Source organism: Taudactylus pleione, unplaced genomic scaffold, assembly GCF_031769625.1.
Source record: "Taudactylus pleione unplaced genomic scaffold, aTauple2 ptg001330l, whole genome shotgun sequence".
NCBI lineage: Eukaryota > Metazoa > Chordata > Amphibia > Anura > Myobatrachidae > Taudactylus > Taudactylus pleione.
Window position 1 is genome coordinate 986,131 of NW_028285730.1, and position 15,495 is coordinate 1,001,625.

General features: G+C 50.8%; 1 protein-coding gene across 3 annotated transcripts in view; it reads left to right on the forward strand.

The window, feature by feature from the left end:
* NBEAL2 (neurobeachin like 2) overlaps positions 1-15,495 on the forward strand; it is a 205,423-nt gene that overhangs the window by 157,133 nt on the left and 32,795 nt on the right. For all 3 annotated transcript variants that reach the window (XM_088463189.1, XM_088463190.1, XM_088463191.1), the window contains 8 exons: positions 6,220-6,339; positions 6,821-7,145; positions 8,028-8,110; positions 8,611-8,703; positions 11,733-11,904; positions 12,639-12,772; positions 14,171-14,330; positions 14,478-14,580. In XM_088463189.1, the coding sequence (XP_088319315.1) occupies positions 6,220-6,339; positions 6,821-7,145; positions 8,028-8,110; positions 8,611-8,703; positions 11,733-11,904; positions 12,639-12,772; positions 14,171-14,330; positions 14,478-14,580 (1,190 nt within the window). The remainder of the gene's footprint in view (positions 1-6,219; positions 6,340-6,820; positions 7,146-8,027; positions 8,111-8,610; positions 8,704-11,732; positions 11,905-12,638; positions 12,773-14,170; positions 14,331-14,477; positions 14,581-15,495) is intronic.

Genomic DNA, 15,495 nt, shown 5'->3' on the forward strand with positions numbered 1-15,495 from the left:
CGGGGCAGGTGATAAGTGCGCTACAAGTGCGGCCGCCTGCTCTCCTTCCTCCCGCCGGGCTCACCCTCTCCCCGCTGTTTAGTGCTCTACAAGTGCAGCCAGGCGCCTGCTCTCCCTCCTCCCGCCTGGCTCTCCCTCTCCCCGCTGTTACACGCGGGGCAGAGAGGCGGTAAGCGGCCTGCTGTGCGTGCGCGGGGGGGGGGGGGGGAGGTTAATGGCCACAGAAGCCATATTGTAAGGAGGTTGTTAGCCCTTTAGGGCATAAAAAAGGGGGGCGGAGCTTAAAGGCAGTGCGGGTCTCTATCCCCTACACGGCAAGCGGCTGTATAACAGCAGGGCTGCCGTTCTTCATTACACAGCAGCACATACTGCATCTCTAACAGGAGATTGCAGTGTAAGACACAGAAGGCTGGACTCCTCTGCGGCCATTCCTGTGCTGCAGGACAAGTTCATCCGCTGATTACATCCTGGTAAAAAGGCTGTAAGTAACTGGGGTGTAAGTGCAGGGGAGTCTGATCTGTGGGAGGGGGGTTTCTCCTACTCTGTGTCCCACAGCCTTCTTGTTTTTATATGTCTGTGTCTTTTATGTTTTATGCTGTGTTTTCTCTGGGTGACTGTGTGTACCAGGTCCAACAGAACCAAGGCTTCTCAAAGGCTGTTTGTCTGTTCCAAGTGTAACAACAAACAGACCAAGCCACAGGCCACGGGGTCCACGTTATGTGATGCTTGTATAACAACGGATTCACAGATGGCGATTACTACCTCTCCTGCTCCGCCATGGGTCACTGACATGGTAGGAGTTATGTCAAATTTAACATCGGAGTTGGCTGAGGCGCGCAGGTCTCAACCTCCCTGGGTAGCTGACTTTACCAAGTCCCTGGTTCAGTTGATCGGTACGGCGGTGCCTACATACTCCACTTCCTACTAAAGCCCGGCTCAAAAGCGTATTCTAATGACTGTTTTTCCAGTCAGAGGAGTCGGACGTAGAATTCCTCGCCACAGAGGATACCGTAGAGGGTGAATTGGAGGAAGTTTTACAAGAAATTATCAGTGGCCTGGAAACAATTCAAAATTTCACGACCTGGGTTCAGATCCCACGTCCACTAACTATTTAATGTGTATCCAGAGATGGTGCAGAGGGTAAAGCACCTGTTCTGCATCTGGGCGTAGTTTTCCGTCTAGCTTCCCTTTTCCTTCATCATGATGGAGAAGTGGGAAACACCTCCTCCTGTAGCTGCGTCTGTTTCCCGTCTCACTAAGAAAACAGCACATCCGGTGCCGGGAGCTACTGTTTTAAAGGACACTTCGGATCGTAAGATCTATATATATACCGCAACGGGAGCTCAACTTAGTCCTACCCTTGTTACCGCCGGGGTTAACAAGGCTGTGGTTTGCTGGGCTGACCAGCTGATTTCAGGTTTGGACTCTGGTAATTCCAGACCAGAATTACATCTATTAGCAGAACACATCCGTGAGTCTGCAGTTTACTTGGGAGAAGCTTCAAAGGATATTAGTCAGATTAGTGATCGCATATCTGCATCTGCTATTTCAGGACGCAGAGCTCTGTGGTTGCAAGTGGACGCAAAGTCCAAGCGTGCGGTTGAGGGTGACATGCTTTTTGGCCTGGAATTGGACAAGTGGATATCCCAGGCCACGGGGGGGGTAAGTCCTCTTTCCTCCCGTCTACTGCTCCAGTTCCCAGAAGACCTTATACTGGACCTTCTTCATTCCTTTTGAGCCCCTCATTCCTTTCATGGTAGAGCCAGAGGTGCTCCTACGCAACCGAGAGGAGGTAGAGGTCGTCCACACACGGTTGCACGTAGACCAGAATCTAAGCCAGCTGAGAAAACAGGTGGCATGACGGTTTTCTGTCCCACCTGGGGTCCCCTGCGGTGGGAGCCCGCTTGCAAGCATTTCAAGTTCTACAGGAGGCTATCAGGTCTCTAGTAGTGTCATCTGTGTTAGTTCCGGTTCCGGAACATCAGCGAGGTATGGGGTTTTACTCAAGTCGGTTTTGTAGTGCCCAGACCGGAGGGTGCGGTCATGCCCATCTTGAACCTCAGGTCCTTCAACCTGTATCTAAAGATGTATCGTTTCAAAATGGAATCTCTGCTTGGAACCAGGGGAGTTCCTATTATCCCTGGATATCAAGGATGCTTATCGCCATGTTTCCATGGGAACCACACCAAGCTTTTCTGCATTTTGCCATATTGAAAGATCATTACCAGTTTCGGGCATTGCCGTTCGGGTTATCCTCGGCTCCCCGCATATTCACCGAACTCATAGCAGTCATGATCGCTCTCCTTCGGTCATCAGGAGTGAACATAATCCATTATTTGGACGATCTGTTGCTCAAGGCTCCATCAGTATCTCTTCTATCAGATCAATCACAGAGGATTTTTATGTTTTATTTTTTTCTTCCAACAGACAAGGCCAGGGATATCCGGTGGTTAGTCCAGCTGGTCCTCAGACCAAAGAAGGTGTCAATGCTTCTTTGTCTGCGTCTCTTAGGAAAGATGGTAGCTGCTTTCGAAGCACTACAGTTCGGCTGGTTTCACTCCAGGGGTCAGGGTCTCATCTGCTTCTACAGTGACAGATCTGTCTGAGCCAGTTACCAGAGTGGCCTTCTCTGGTGGACACAATCCACCAATCTTTTAGCGGGCCGGAGATTCGGAGTGTGGAACTGGATCATCGTAACTACGGATGCCAGCCTCCGAGGATGGAGAGCTGTAGTCCTCGATTACCACTTTCAGGTTCAAGGGTCCCCTCTAGAACAGAAGTGGGCCATAAATGCGTTGGAACTCAGAGCGAACAATGCTCTGATAGAGGCAACAGAGTTTCTAAAGGGCTCATCCGGTAAGAGTTCAGTCTGACAGCGCGACGGCAGTCTTTTTCATCAACGGCCGACGAGGAACTCGGAGTCGCATAGCTATGCGAGAAGTAACTCAGATCCTCCGGTGGGCCGAGAACCAGTAATTAATCCTGTCGGCGGTATTCATCCCGGGTGTGGACAACTGGGAAGCAGGTTACCTAAGTCGACAGGATATCCAGAATGGAAGCTTCATCCAGACGTGTTCAGCGATGGGGATGTCCTCAGGTGAACCTCATGGCGTCACGACTGAATTGTTCCCAGTATACTTGTCAAGAACTCGAGATCCGCAGGCGGAAGCAGTAGCCGCTTTGACAAGTCAGTGGATCTACGACTTCGTTTACTTTTTTTTTTCTTTGATTCCGCGTCTTCCTAAAAGGGATAAACAAGAGACAGCCTCTGTAATTCTTGTGGCTCAGAACTGGCCTCGAAGAAGTTGGTTCTTGGACCTTCGGTCTCTATTGACAGAAGATCCGTGGTCCTTTCCTATGCGCCCGGATCTTCTACAGCCGGGTTTTTTCATACACCCCAACTTGGCGCAACTGCGTTTAACGGGGTGGCTCTTTAAACCGATATCCTAAGATGCAGAGGCATCCCAGACGCGGTTATTCCCACCATGATACGTGCCAGGAAGCCAGTTTCGGCTGCGCATGATCATCGCTTCTGGCATGCTTATATCATGGTGTTCCAGTCGGGGTCTTCTGTCTAGGACTTTTCGTTTATCCACGGTTTCTGCTTTTCCTTTAGACAGGTCTGGATTCTGACCTTCGTCTAGGAACCTTAAAGGTGCAAGTCTCTGACCTTTCCATTTTCCTTTTAAAGGAAATTGGCCTTCTTTCCTGAGATGCTGACATTCTTTAAGGGGTCTTGCGCGCGCAGCACCCTTTCCTACCTCCAATAGCTCCCTGGGATCTAAACTTAGTGCTTCTGTTTCTTCAGTCGCCCATGTTTGAACCTTTGGAGGATGTTGATCTTAAGTACCTGTCTCGAAAGACGGTCCTCCTCCTGGGTCTTGCTTCGACTCGTAGAGTTTCAGAATGGGGGGCTATGTCTGATAAGCACCTTACCTTGTGTTTTATGCTGATAGGGCGGAACTCCGGACGGTAGCCGCTTTCCTTCCTGGTACCGTCGTTGGTGGAGGACTCTGGTGGTTCTGCCTTGGATGTGGTTACGGCTCTCCGCACCTATGTTGCCAGGACAGCGTCCCTCCTTAAGTCACTTTTTGTCCTCTATGATGCTGTTTGGAGGGGTTGGCCATCGTCTAAGCAGACTTTGGCACGTGGGATTCAGCTGACTATTCATCTGGCTTATGTTAGTGCCGACCGTCTGCCTCCTTCGTCCAATTCGGCTCATTCCACACGTTCTGTGGGTGCGTCATGGGCGGCCGGTAGAGGAGCCTCCACGTCACAATTGTGCCGTGCGGCCTCTTGGTCTTCAGTTCACACGTTTATCAAGTTTTACAAATTTGATATGTTTTTCTTCGGCATCCCGGTTTGGCCGCCTAGTTTTGCAGGCGCCTCAGAGCGCTCCCGCCCATGGGGGAAAACTTTGGGACGTCCCCAGCGTAAGCACCTCCAGTGTCCCCTAGTGGATGAAAAAGAAAATGGGATTTTGGTACCTACCGGTAAATCCTTTTCTCTGATTCCACAGGGGACACTGGGTGCCCACCTCTGCGCTCTTTGCCTGCCTGTTCGGCTTGTTCCGTATGTTGTATGATACAGTTATTGTGTGTTCTTCTCTCCTTTTCTTACTCCGCTTGTTCTCCATCTCCTCTTGGTCTTCATTTTCTAAACTGAGGGCTGGTGGGGAATAGAGGGGGAGGAGCTTCACACTTCTAAATTATTTACAGTGCTGGCTCCAGTTATCCACGCCTCTATACCCCAGCGTAAGCATCTCCAGTGTCCCCTGTGGAATCAGAGAAAAGGATTTACCGGTAGGTACCAAAATCCCATTTTTGTACCTAGTGATTTTAAAAAAAAAAAATGACAATTTGTTTTCGTAATAGCAAAATCATTTCTTATATTTGTGTTTATTATCTGTTTAGTACATGTAACTAACATTTTTTTCTTTGTGAGTGTGTTAAGTTTAAAACCACTGCATCCAGCGTATCGCTGCCTCTATAGCTCTGTGTCCAGCGTATCGCTGCCTCTATAGCCCTTTGCCCAGTGTATCGCTGCCTCTATAGCCCTGTGTCCAGCGTATCGCTGCCTCTATAGCCCTGTGTCTAGCTTATCGCTGCCTCTATAGCCCTGTGTCCAGTGTATCGCTGCCTTTATAGCTCTGTGTGTAGCTTATCGCTGCCCCTATAGCCCTGTGTCCAGTGTATTGCTGCCTCTATAGCCCTGTGTCCAGTGTATCGCTGCCTTTATAGCTCTGTGTCCAGCATATCGTTGCCTCTATAGCCCTGTGTCCAGTGTATCGGTGCCTCTATAGCCCTGTGTCCAGTGTATCGGTGCCTCTATAGCCCTGTGTCCAGTGTATCGCTGTCTCTATAGCCCTGTGTCCAGTGTATCGCTGCCTTTATAGCTCTGTCCAGCATATCGTTGCCTCTATAGCCCTATGTCCAGTGTATCGCTGCCTCTATAGCCCTGTGTCCAGGGTATCGCTGCCTCTATAGCCCTGTGTCCAGTGTATCGCTGTCTCTATAGCCCTGTGTCCAGCGTATCGCTGCCTCTATAGCCCTGTGTCCAGCGTATCGCTGCCCCTATAGCCCTGTGTCCAGCTTATCGCTGCCTCTATAGCCCTGTGTCCAGCTTATCGCTGCCTCTATAGCCCTGTGTCCAGCGTATCGCTGCCTCTATAGCCCTGTGTCCAGCGTATCGCTGCCTCTATAGCCCTGTGTCCAGCGTATCGCTGCCTCTATAGCCCTGTGTCCAGCGTATCGCTGCCTCTATAGCCCTGTGTCCAGCGTATCGCTGCCTCTATAGCCCTGTGTCCAGCTTATCGCTGCCTCTATAGCCCTGTGTCCAGTGTATCGCTGCCTCTATAGCCCTGTGTCCAGTGTATCGCTGCCTCTATAGCCTTTTTTCCAGTGTATCGCTGCCTCTATAACCCTGTGTCCAGTGTATTGCTGCCTCTGTAGCCCTTTGTCCAGCGTATCGCTGCCTCTATAGCCCTTTGTCCAGTGTATTGCTGCCTCTGTGGTACATGGCGGTGACCATCTGTTATCACCACAATCCTTGTAGCTCGTTGCGAGTGCACGTTTTAGTAAATATTTAATTACTTCATCTTATAGTGAGACCCATATAATAGCCTCAGTGCAGGGGGCTCATACTAATAACTCTAGAACCCCTGTGAATATTTGCAGGTGTCTCTTTATGTGTTAGTAAGTTGTTGTTTCTGCCTGACAGCATTGTGTGGACATCGTGCATGTGGCCGGGCGGCGTCCTTTCGGGCAGAACATGGTGAATATTTATGCTGACGGGCTGCTGAGGAAGGTGGCGCAGCTTCGCTTTCCGTCACTGAATGAGGTGAGCTGTGGTTGCTTTTCCGGGTTTGGAGAAGTTGAGGGGGCGACAGTAAATTCTCAGCGTAAGATCACATGGGCGCGGCCGGCTGTATTTCGGCCTCTCCTCCCTTTCCGGCTCTTAGGAGAATGGAGGAGAAGACGGATTCCGCAGAGATGATTGAACGCTCTGGGTCAGTGGAGTCACAGGGGCACTTAGACGGGTGACAGAGTGGGGACTGATGAACGCAGAACACGTTCCGCTGCCCCTGTTCTCACATCCGCGTCACGTACCATTGCTCGTGTACATGAGTGTAAGACAGCTAATCTCTCTTCTGGAAGTCCGTGTCGCAGTATACCGCAGTGCGGCTTCTGCATGTGTCCGTCAGGTGACTTGGCAGGAGGGTTTGCAGTGAATGATAAATGTAACTAGTACAGACCGTACAATACAATGAGCTGTCCTTTAAGTTGTTGAAGTAACAGCTGCTGTTGTCTCTCATTTGTAGTCTTTCACCTCTTGCTGTATCGGGTCAGCCGGTCACCGCACAACCACCACCGTCTCCGCCTCTCCAGCCCACACCCCGGACCTCACCTTTGCATCCCACTCGGCTCTCAGCCGCTCCCAGTCCTTCCCAGCCACCTCCGTGGGGCAAGGGTGGGGTCTGGGCAGCGGCATGCAGAACCAGAGGGAGGGCCTTGTGTCTACCATTGTCGCGGGAACCCAGGACACGGAGTGGGGGACACCTACATCATTAGAAGGTCACCTGGGCACCGTGTCCATCTTCCATGACACCATTCAGCCTGCTCACGTGAAGGCCCTGTACGAGGCTGGTAGGTATTGGGACAGACCGTCCTACTGTAATGGATGAAGTGTACACGCAGGCTAACATCAGCTCAGGATCATTATTAGGCAGATATAATGCTTGTTGTCAGATGGTCCGTTCTTATCTCAATTCCAGGGACCCACGGCCTGTACGCTACTTACTCTGAGGAGGGAATGTCATTTAAAAATGAAGATTCCCAGGACCTATAAACCTTTCGACAATATATCATAAAAAATATTTCCTCCGTAATGAGGACGATACAAAAAGAGAAAAGTCATTTATTAGCTATAAATTTTATTAGACTATCTCTTAGTTATGTGGCGCCACTTAGACTTTATAGCGCCGTATACGGAGAATAACATGGGTATAAACAATACAGTATAAAAATGTACCAAAAGAGGCCAGGTGACTATCAGCGGGTGAGGGCAAGAGGGCGTGTGCACTGGGTGTAGGTCAAAGATGTAAGGAAGGGGGGGGGGCGCAGGTGATGAGAGCTTTAAAAGTGAGTGTATGGGGTTTAAACTGGATCCTGTAGGGGAAGGGGAGACAGCGGGGGGGAGATGGAATCACAGAGACAAGTAGTGGAATTGAGGATGATCATGAGATGGGGAGAAGCAGGAGTGAGGAAGACCAGGGAAGAGGCTACTGTAGTCCAGGTGGGAGATGATCGGGGCATGTGTAAGCGATTTGGTGGTCTCCATGCGAGGGCAGTGATATGGAGGGCGTGAAGAAGTATAGGGTGAGTAACTGTACTGTAGCACGAGCCGCAGACAGGTGGGGGAGGGTGAGAATGGAAACCAGACCCTTAGATTCAGACATGACACTGCGTCACGCTCCCCCACTGACGGGCGTCGTCAGGAACATATTTAATTTCACCTCATTCCCACAGGGCCGAACTTTGTGTCTCCATTTACAGCGGAGAGTGAATTTGCCGAGCTTGGCGCCAAACTACGCCTCTTCTACACTCCACAGGTAAGTGGGTTTGGAGGACGTGGAACACTCTGACATCACTACCCTGAGAGGATGATGTCATCCATTTACTAACTCCACTGTCAGCCAAACATAAACCAGGATAATACTCCCCCAGTCATGACGGAAACTTTTTCTAAACTATGTGAAGATCTCGCCAGCTCCCAAGTCCTTGGTTTTGCATGAAATGAGAAGACATGTAGCATTGGCGGTGCAGCCACAAGCGCTATAACAGCTGGCGTGATAGGAATAATAATAGAACTAAGGTTCCTTTATTTATTGGAATACACGCAGAAGGGAATTTGTGTCAGTCTGTTCCTACATCGCTCCCCCTCTTCTGGTAAGCTGGGGGCAGAGGGTGGTGTTATGGAATCGCGAATTTAAGGGAAAAAGTCCTCAATTTTTTCTATCTTATGTCCTTGTGTTCGAAACTTTAATCCTTGGAGTTAATGTTTGAGTATCGCGCCATCTATACCGTAAGGGTTTCTGTTTGGTGCTTCCAGGCTTCCAAGAATAACATCTGCTTGGACCTCTCGCCCCGACATGAATTTGATGGGAGGCTGACTGGACACAGAGTCGTCACATGGAACGTGAAGGTACCGGCTCATTTCTCTAATTGTACTTTGCCTCTCTCTGATGTCACTTTTATAGTAGGGAACGCCCTAAGGGGGATCCCAGAATCTGTATCTGGGGTCTCTGGACAGTCAGATACTGTATAAATGCATTCTATGTGGAGCTTACAGTCTTGGGTGAATCATGCATTGACACTCGGGGTCTCAGGAGAAGGGAGCACTGACACTCGGGGTCTCAGGAGAAGGGAGCACTGACACTCGGGGTCTCAGGAGAAGGGCGCGCTGACACTCAGGGTCTCAGGAGAAGGGAGCTCTGACACTCGGGGTATCAGGAGAAGGGGGCACTGACACTCGGGGTATCAGGAGAAGGGAGCACTGACACTCGGGGTATCAGGAGAAGGGAGCACTGACACTCGGGGTCTCAGGAGAAGGGAGCACTGACACTCGGGGTCTCAGGAGAAGGGCGCGCTGACACTCTGGGTCTCAGGAGAAGGGAGCTCTGACACTCGGGGTCTCAGGAGAAGGGAGCTCTGACACTCGGGGTCTCAGGAGAAGGGAGCACTGACACTCGGGGTCTCAGGAGAAGGGCGCGCTGACACTCGGGGTCTCAGGAGAAGGGAGCGCTGACACTCGGGGTCTCCGGAGAAGGGAGCTCTGACACTCGGGGTCTCGGGAGAAGGGAGCCCTGACACTCGGGGTCTCGGGAGAATGGGGCCCTGACACTCGGGGTCTCAGGTGAAGGGAGCTCTGACACTCGGGTCTCAGGAGAAGGGAGCACTGACACTCGGGGTCTCAGGAGAAGGGTGCGCTGATACTCGGGGTCTCGGGAGAAGGGTGCGCTGATACTCGGGGTCTCAGGAGAAGGGAGCGCTGACACTCGGGGTCTCAGGAAAAGGGCGCGCTGACACTCGGGGTCTCAGGAGAAGGGAGCACTGACACTCGGGGTCTCAGGAGAAGGGAGCACTGACACTCGGGGTCTCAGGAGAAGGGAGCACTGACACTCGGGGTCTCAGGAGAAGGGAGCGCTGACACTCGGGGTCTCAGGAGAAGGGAGCGCTGACACTCGGGGTCTCCGGAGAAGGGAGCTCTGACACTCGGGGTCTCAGGAGAAGGGAGCCCTGACACTCGGGGTCTCGGGAGAATGGGGCACTGACACTCGGGGTCTCAGGTGAAGGGAGCTCTGACACTCGGGGTATCAGGAGAAGGGAGCACTGACACTCGGGGTCTCAGGAGAAGGGAGCACTGACACTCGGGGTCTCAGGAGAAGGGCGCGCTGACACTCTGGGTCTCAGGAGAAGGGAGCTCTGACACTCGGGGTCTCAGGAGAAGGGAGCTCTGACACTCGGGGTCTCAGGAGAAGGGAGCACTGACACTCGGGGTCTCAGGAGAAGGGCGCGCTGACACTCGGGGTCTCAGGAGAAGGGAGCGCTGACACTCGGGGTCTCCGGAGAAGGGAGCTCTGACACTCGGGGTCTCGGGAGAAGGGAGCCCTGACACTCGGGGTCTCGGGAGAATGGGGCCCTGACACTCGGGGTCTCAGGTGAAGGGAGCTCTGACACTCGGGTCTCAGGAGAAGGGAGCACTGACACTCGGGGTCTCAGGAGAAGGGTGCGCTGATACTCGGGGTCTCGGGAGAAGGGTGCGCTGATACTCGGGGTCTCAGGAGAAGGGAGCGCTGACACTCGGGGTCTCAGGAAAAGGGCGCGCTGACACTCGGGGTCTCAGGAGAAGGGAGCACTGACACTCGGGGTCTCAGGAGAAGGGAGCACTGACACTCGGGGTCTCAGGAGAAGGGAGCGCTGACACTCGGGGTCTCAGGAGAAGGGAGCGCTGACACTCGGGGTCTCCGGAGAAGGGAGCTCTGACACTCGGGGTCTCAGGAGAAGGGAGCCCTGACACTCGGGGTCTCGGGAGAATGGGGCACTGACACTCGGGGTCTCAGGTGAAGGGAGCTCTGACACTCGGGTCTCAGGAGAAGGGAGCACTGACACTCGGGGTCTCAGGAGAAGGGTGCGCTGATACTCAGGGTCTCAGGAGAAGGGCGCGCTGACACTCGGGGTCTCAGGAGAAGGGAAAGCTGACACTCGGGGTCTCGGGAGAAGGGCGCGCTGACACTCGGGGTCTCGGGAGAAGGGCGCGCTGACACTCGGGGTCTCAGGAGAAGTGCTCACTGACACTCGGGGTCTCGGGAGAAGGGAGCACTGACACTCGGGGTCTCTGGAGAATGGGGCACTGACACTCGGGGTCTCTGGAGAATGGGGCACTGACACTCGGGGTCTCGGGAGAATGGGGCACTGACACTCGGGGTCTCTGGAGAATGGGGCACTGACACTCGGGGTCTCTGGAGAATGGGGCACTGACACTCGGGGTCTCTGGAGAAGGTAGCGCTGACACTCGGGGTCTCAGGAGAATGGGGCACTGACACTCGGGGTCTCGGGAGAATGGGGCACTGACACTCGGGGTCTCGGGAGAATGGGGCACTGACACTCGGGGTCTCGGGAGAATGGGGCACTGACACTCGGGATCTCGGGAGAATGGGGCACTGACACTCGGGATCTCGGGAGAATGGGGCACTGACACTCGGGGTCTCGGGAGAATGGGGCACTGACACTCGGGGTCTCGGGAGAATGGGGCACTGACACTCGGGGTCTCGGGAGAATGGGGCACTGACACTCGGGGTCTCGGGAGAATGGGGCACTGACACTCGGGGTCTCGGGAGAAGTGCTCACTGACACTCGGGGTCTCGGGAGAAGGGAGCACTGACACTCGGGGTCTCGGGAGAAGGGAGCACTGACACTCAGGGTCTCGGGAGAAGGACACGCTGACTTTCGGGGTTTCGGGAAAATGGCGCACTGACACTTGGGATAGTTTAGCATATAAATAGCTCTTACTGACATACGTGCATGGTTACTAACGCTTGTTGTCAGATGTGAGACGGGTCTCTATCACCTGTGCAAGGCGACCCCCAATCTTCTCTGTCATGAAATTGTCATCTGTCTCTTCCCCTTTACATTAGTATGTACGTCTGATTATGTCTTCTGTCTGTCCTGCAGGACGTGGTGAATTGTGTCGGAGGAATGGGGGTGCTGCTTCCCCTCCTCAGCCAAGTAGCGTCGCAGACCCAAGAAGCTCCCGACGCACAGGAGACACACGACCTGGTGGGCCCTGAGCTGACCTCCTCTCGGAATGCCCAGTCCATGCAGCTTCCTCTGGGAAAGTCTTCTGGTGGGTTGTTAGGTTTCTGTACGTTATCCCAGGCCTGTATAATAAAGCCAGATGTGAGGCTTAGAGTGCATCGGTTTCATCAGGAATAACGTTATTTGCCCTTTACGTTACCAGTGTAAGTTTTTGTAACGCTAGAGTCAATAGCAATAGGGCTTTGGTGAGAAATATTATAATAAATATATTTATTTTAAGTTTGCTGTATACGCGAATGAGGGAAAACACTTTCAAGATTCAAGTAATGCAAGCCCTTATTTATTAAACAAATCTTTCTTTCACACTGGGGAGACCCTGGTTTGTTTGCGGCTCTCACCTTTTTGTCAGTACTACATGATTCAGTATAACCTGGATCTCTTGGAACAGATTGCGTTTATGTGGATCACAGAGCGCTTAGTGATTGGTTCTGAGAACTGTCAATCACATTACGGGTGATGTATGAGGTGTTTAGGGTAAACCAAACCTTCACAACAGCCAGTGTGGGCATGCCTCTAACATAGCGCTACATAGCAGACGTGATACAAGTCTCAGCCATCTGCCAGGGCGGGAATATCCGGGAAGCGATGAGAAATGACTTGAGATGAATGGTTTCCTCTTCTGGTGCATGGCCGGACCTAGAACCGACGGGTTTGTGCCAAATAATCAAGCCCCAGGTTTTTCACCATGTCCTATGATTGGGGTTTGTATCTGTAAGCAACCTCATGTTCGCCCATGACCCTGTCCGCCATCTTCCCCTGCAGAGAGCAGGCTAGAGAGAAATGGAGTAGCCGCGTTCCTGCTAATGGTGAAGAACTTTATACGGAATCATCCGGCCAACCAGGAGAGCTTGCTACAGTGTTGTGGTCCCGCCATCATCGGTGCCCTTCTGCAGAAGGTGAGAACCTGTCCTAAGCTGATTACTTAGTAGGTGTTATGCATCAGTTGTCATTATATTTACTCTGCTGTGTAAGAGTTTACAGGATGAGATATAAAGTGATAATATACAATAATATACTCATAGGTTATATAATACGTTGCTGAAAAATTCATGCTCTCCTTCATTCCATCCTTCATTCACTCCTTTGCTCCATCATTCATTCACTCCTTTGCTCCATCATTCATTCTTTCCTTTGTTCCATCATTCATTCTCTCCTTTGTTCCATCATTCATTATCTCCTTTGTTCCATCATTCATTCACTCCTTTGTTTCATAATTCATTCACTCCTTTGTTCCATCATTCATTCAATCATTCTTTCCTTCGTTCCATAATTCACTCCTTCATTCCATCATTCATTCCATCATTTATTCATTCCATCATTCATTCCGTCCTTTTATTCATTCACTCTTTCATTCCATCATTCATTCTCTCCTTCGTTTCTTCATTTACTCCTACATTCAATCCTTCATTCACTCCTTCATTCCATCCTTCATTCACTCCTTTGTTTCATCATTCATTCACTTCTTTGTTCCATCATTCATTCACTCCTTCGTTCCATCATTCATTCACTCCTTCGTTCCATCATTCATTCACTCCTTCGTTCAATCATTCATTCTCTCCTTCGTTCCATCATTCATTCTCTCCTTCGTTCCATCATTCATTCTCTCCTTCGTTCATTCTCTCCTTCGTTCATTCATTCTCTCCTTCGTTCATTCATTCTCTCCTTCATTCACTCCTTCATGCCATCATTCATCCACTCCTTTGTTCCATCATTCATTCTCTCCTTCATTCTCTCCTTCATTCCATCCTTCATTCATTCTCTCCTTCATTCACTCCTTCATGCCATCATCATCCACTCCTTTGTTCCATCATTCATTCTCTCCTTCATTCCATCCTTCATGCCATCATTCATACACTCCTTCGTTCCATCGTTCATTCTCTCCTTCATTCAGTCCTTCATTCCATCCTTCATTCATTCCTTCATTCCACCATTCATTCATTCCTTCATTCCATCATTCATTCATTCCTTCATTCCATCATTCATTCTCTCCTTTGTTCCATCATTCAATCTCTCCTTTGTTCCATCATTCATTCTCTCCTTTGTTCCATCATTCATTTACTCCTTTGTTTCATAATTCATTCACTCCTTTGTTCCATCATTCATTCACTCCTTCATTCCATCATTCATTACTTTGTTCCATCATTCATTCACTCCTTCGTTCCATCATTCATTCACTCCTTCATTCCATCATTCATTCACTCTATTCCCTTTTTCTGTTCCCTGTAAGTGGGGAGTTGAGGGACATGCCATATCTGTATAGCACGCAACATGATGTGATCACAATGTGCCTGCAGGTGTCTCCCCTCACATTGGACATGAATGTGCTTATGGCCTCTCAGATGCTTATGGACCTGATCTCGTCAGAAGGTCATAACTTACTGCTACACTACCTCTATCAGCATCTGCTCTTTGACTTCCGTATCTGGAGCAATAGTGACTTTGCCGTCCGGCTGGGTGAGTATCTCTACACCTGTAATGCCCATTCAGTTCTCTGCTCCCGTTTCAGACTTGTTCTTTGGACATCTGTGGCCACAAAATTCTTCTGTCCAGTGGCTTATTCCAGCTTCTTGTTGCACTGAAGTATCTGTGTCCTTCCGGCAGGTCACATCCAGTACCTCTCCTCCATCATGAAGGACCACAAGCAGAGAGTACGGAGGAAATATGGGGTGCAGTACATCCTGGATTCTGTCAGGAGGCATTATGGGTAAGCGTTGACCACACATCATCTAAGGAGATGCAGAATAACTCCGAGCGAGATAAACCTTTGTCCCTTTCGCCTATAGCAGTGATTCTTTATTATGACATCTCTTGGTTTCCATTTGTACATTTGATACAAAACCTAACTCAGGGATATGAGCTTAAAACGCACAAAGGACGGATCCGTCTATTACAGTCGGTCTGCTTAAATCGTAGCTTTTATAGGTTTGCCAAAATCTGTCTGTTAACCACCCCCCCAATTTAGAAGGCCTCCTACGAAAAGAGGAGAGACCGAGACATGTTAGAGGCCTATACGTGGCATAGATGACATATCCACCCCACGAGCAATGTCTAGAGCTTCTGCACAACAATCTTCTACTACCCTAAAAACACAGTTGAATTTCTACGCATCACATTGAGCAGGGTCCTACCTCCCACCGCCACGAGAATTAGAGGTGGAGAGCCGGTGGTGCGCCTGCCGGCCAAGCCGTCACCCCAGTTGGGCCATGAGTAAGATATGATGAGCACAGAGCCTTTACTACAGTGGTTTCAATCTCAGCCCCTTGAAAATATAGGGCAGAAGACATCTCAACGCCTCCTGTCCTGCTTCAGCCTTGAGCGGCAGATGCTATGGGGTCCTGATCCACCAGTCTTCTATACAAGTGATGTGCAAGGTTGTCCTTGGTGGGGCATCTGGTCTGGAGAATTCGGGAGTCAGTCTGCTTTCCCGGCCTGCTGGAGTTCTGGTGGCATTGAGAAAGGAACAATATTGGAGCTAACTCGCTCACAAAGTTAAAATCCTCAGTAACCTGCACCAGCCAAATGGCCATAGCTTCCATCAGTATAGCGCACGGCAGACGGTCACATTTTACTGGTTGCCACAGCCTTTGCACACTATTGGTAGTTAAGCCCCATCATCTTG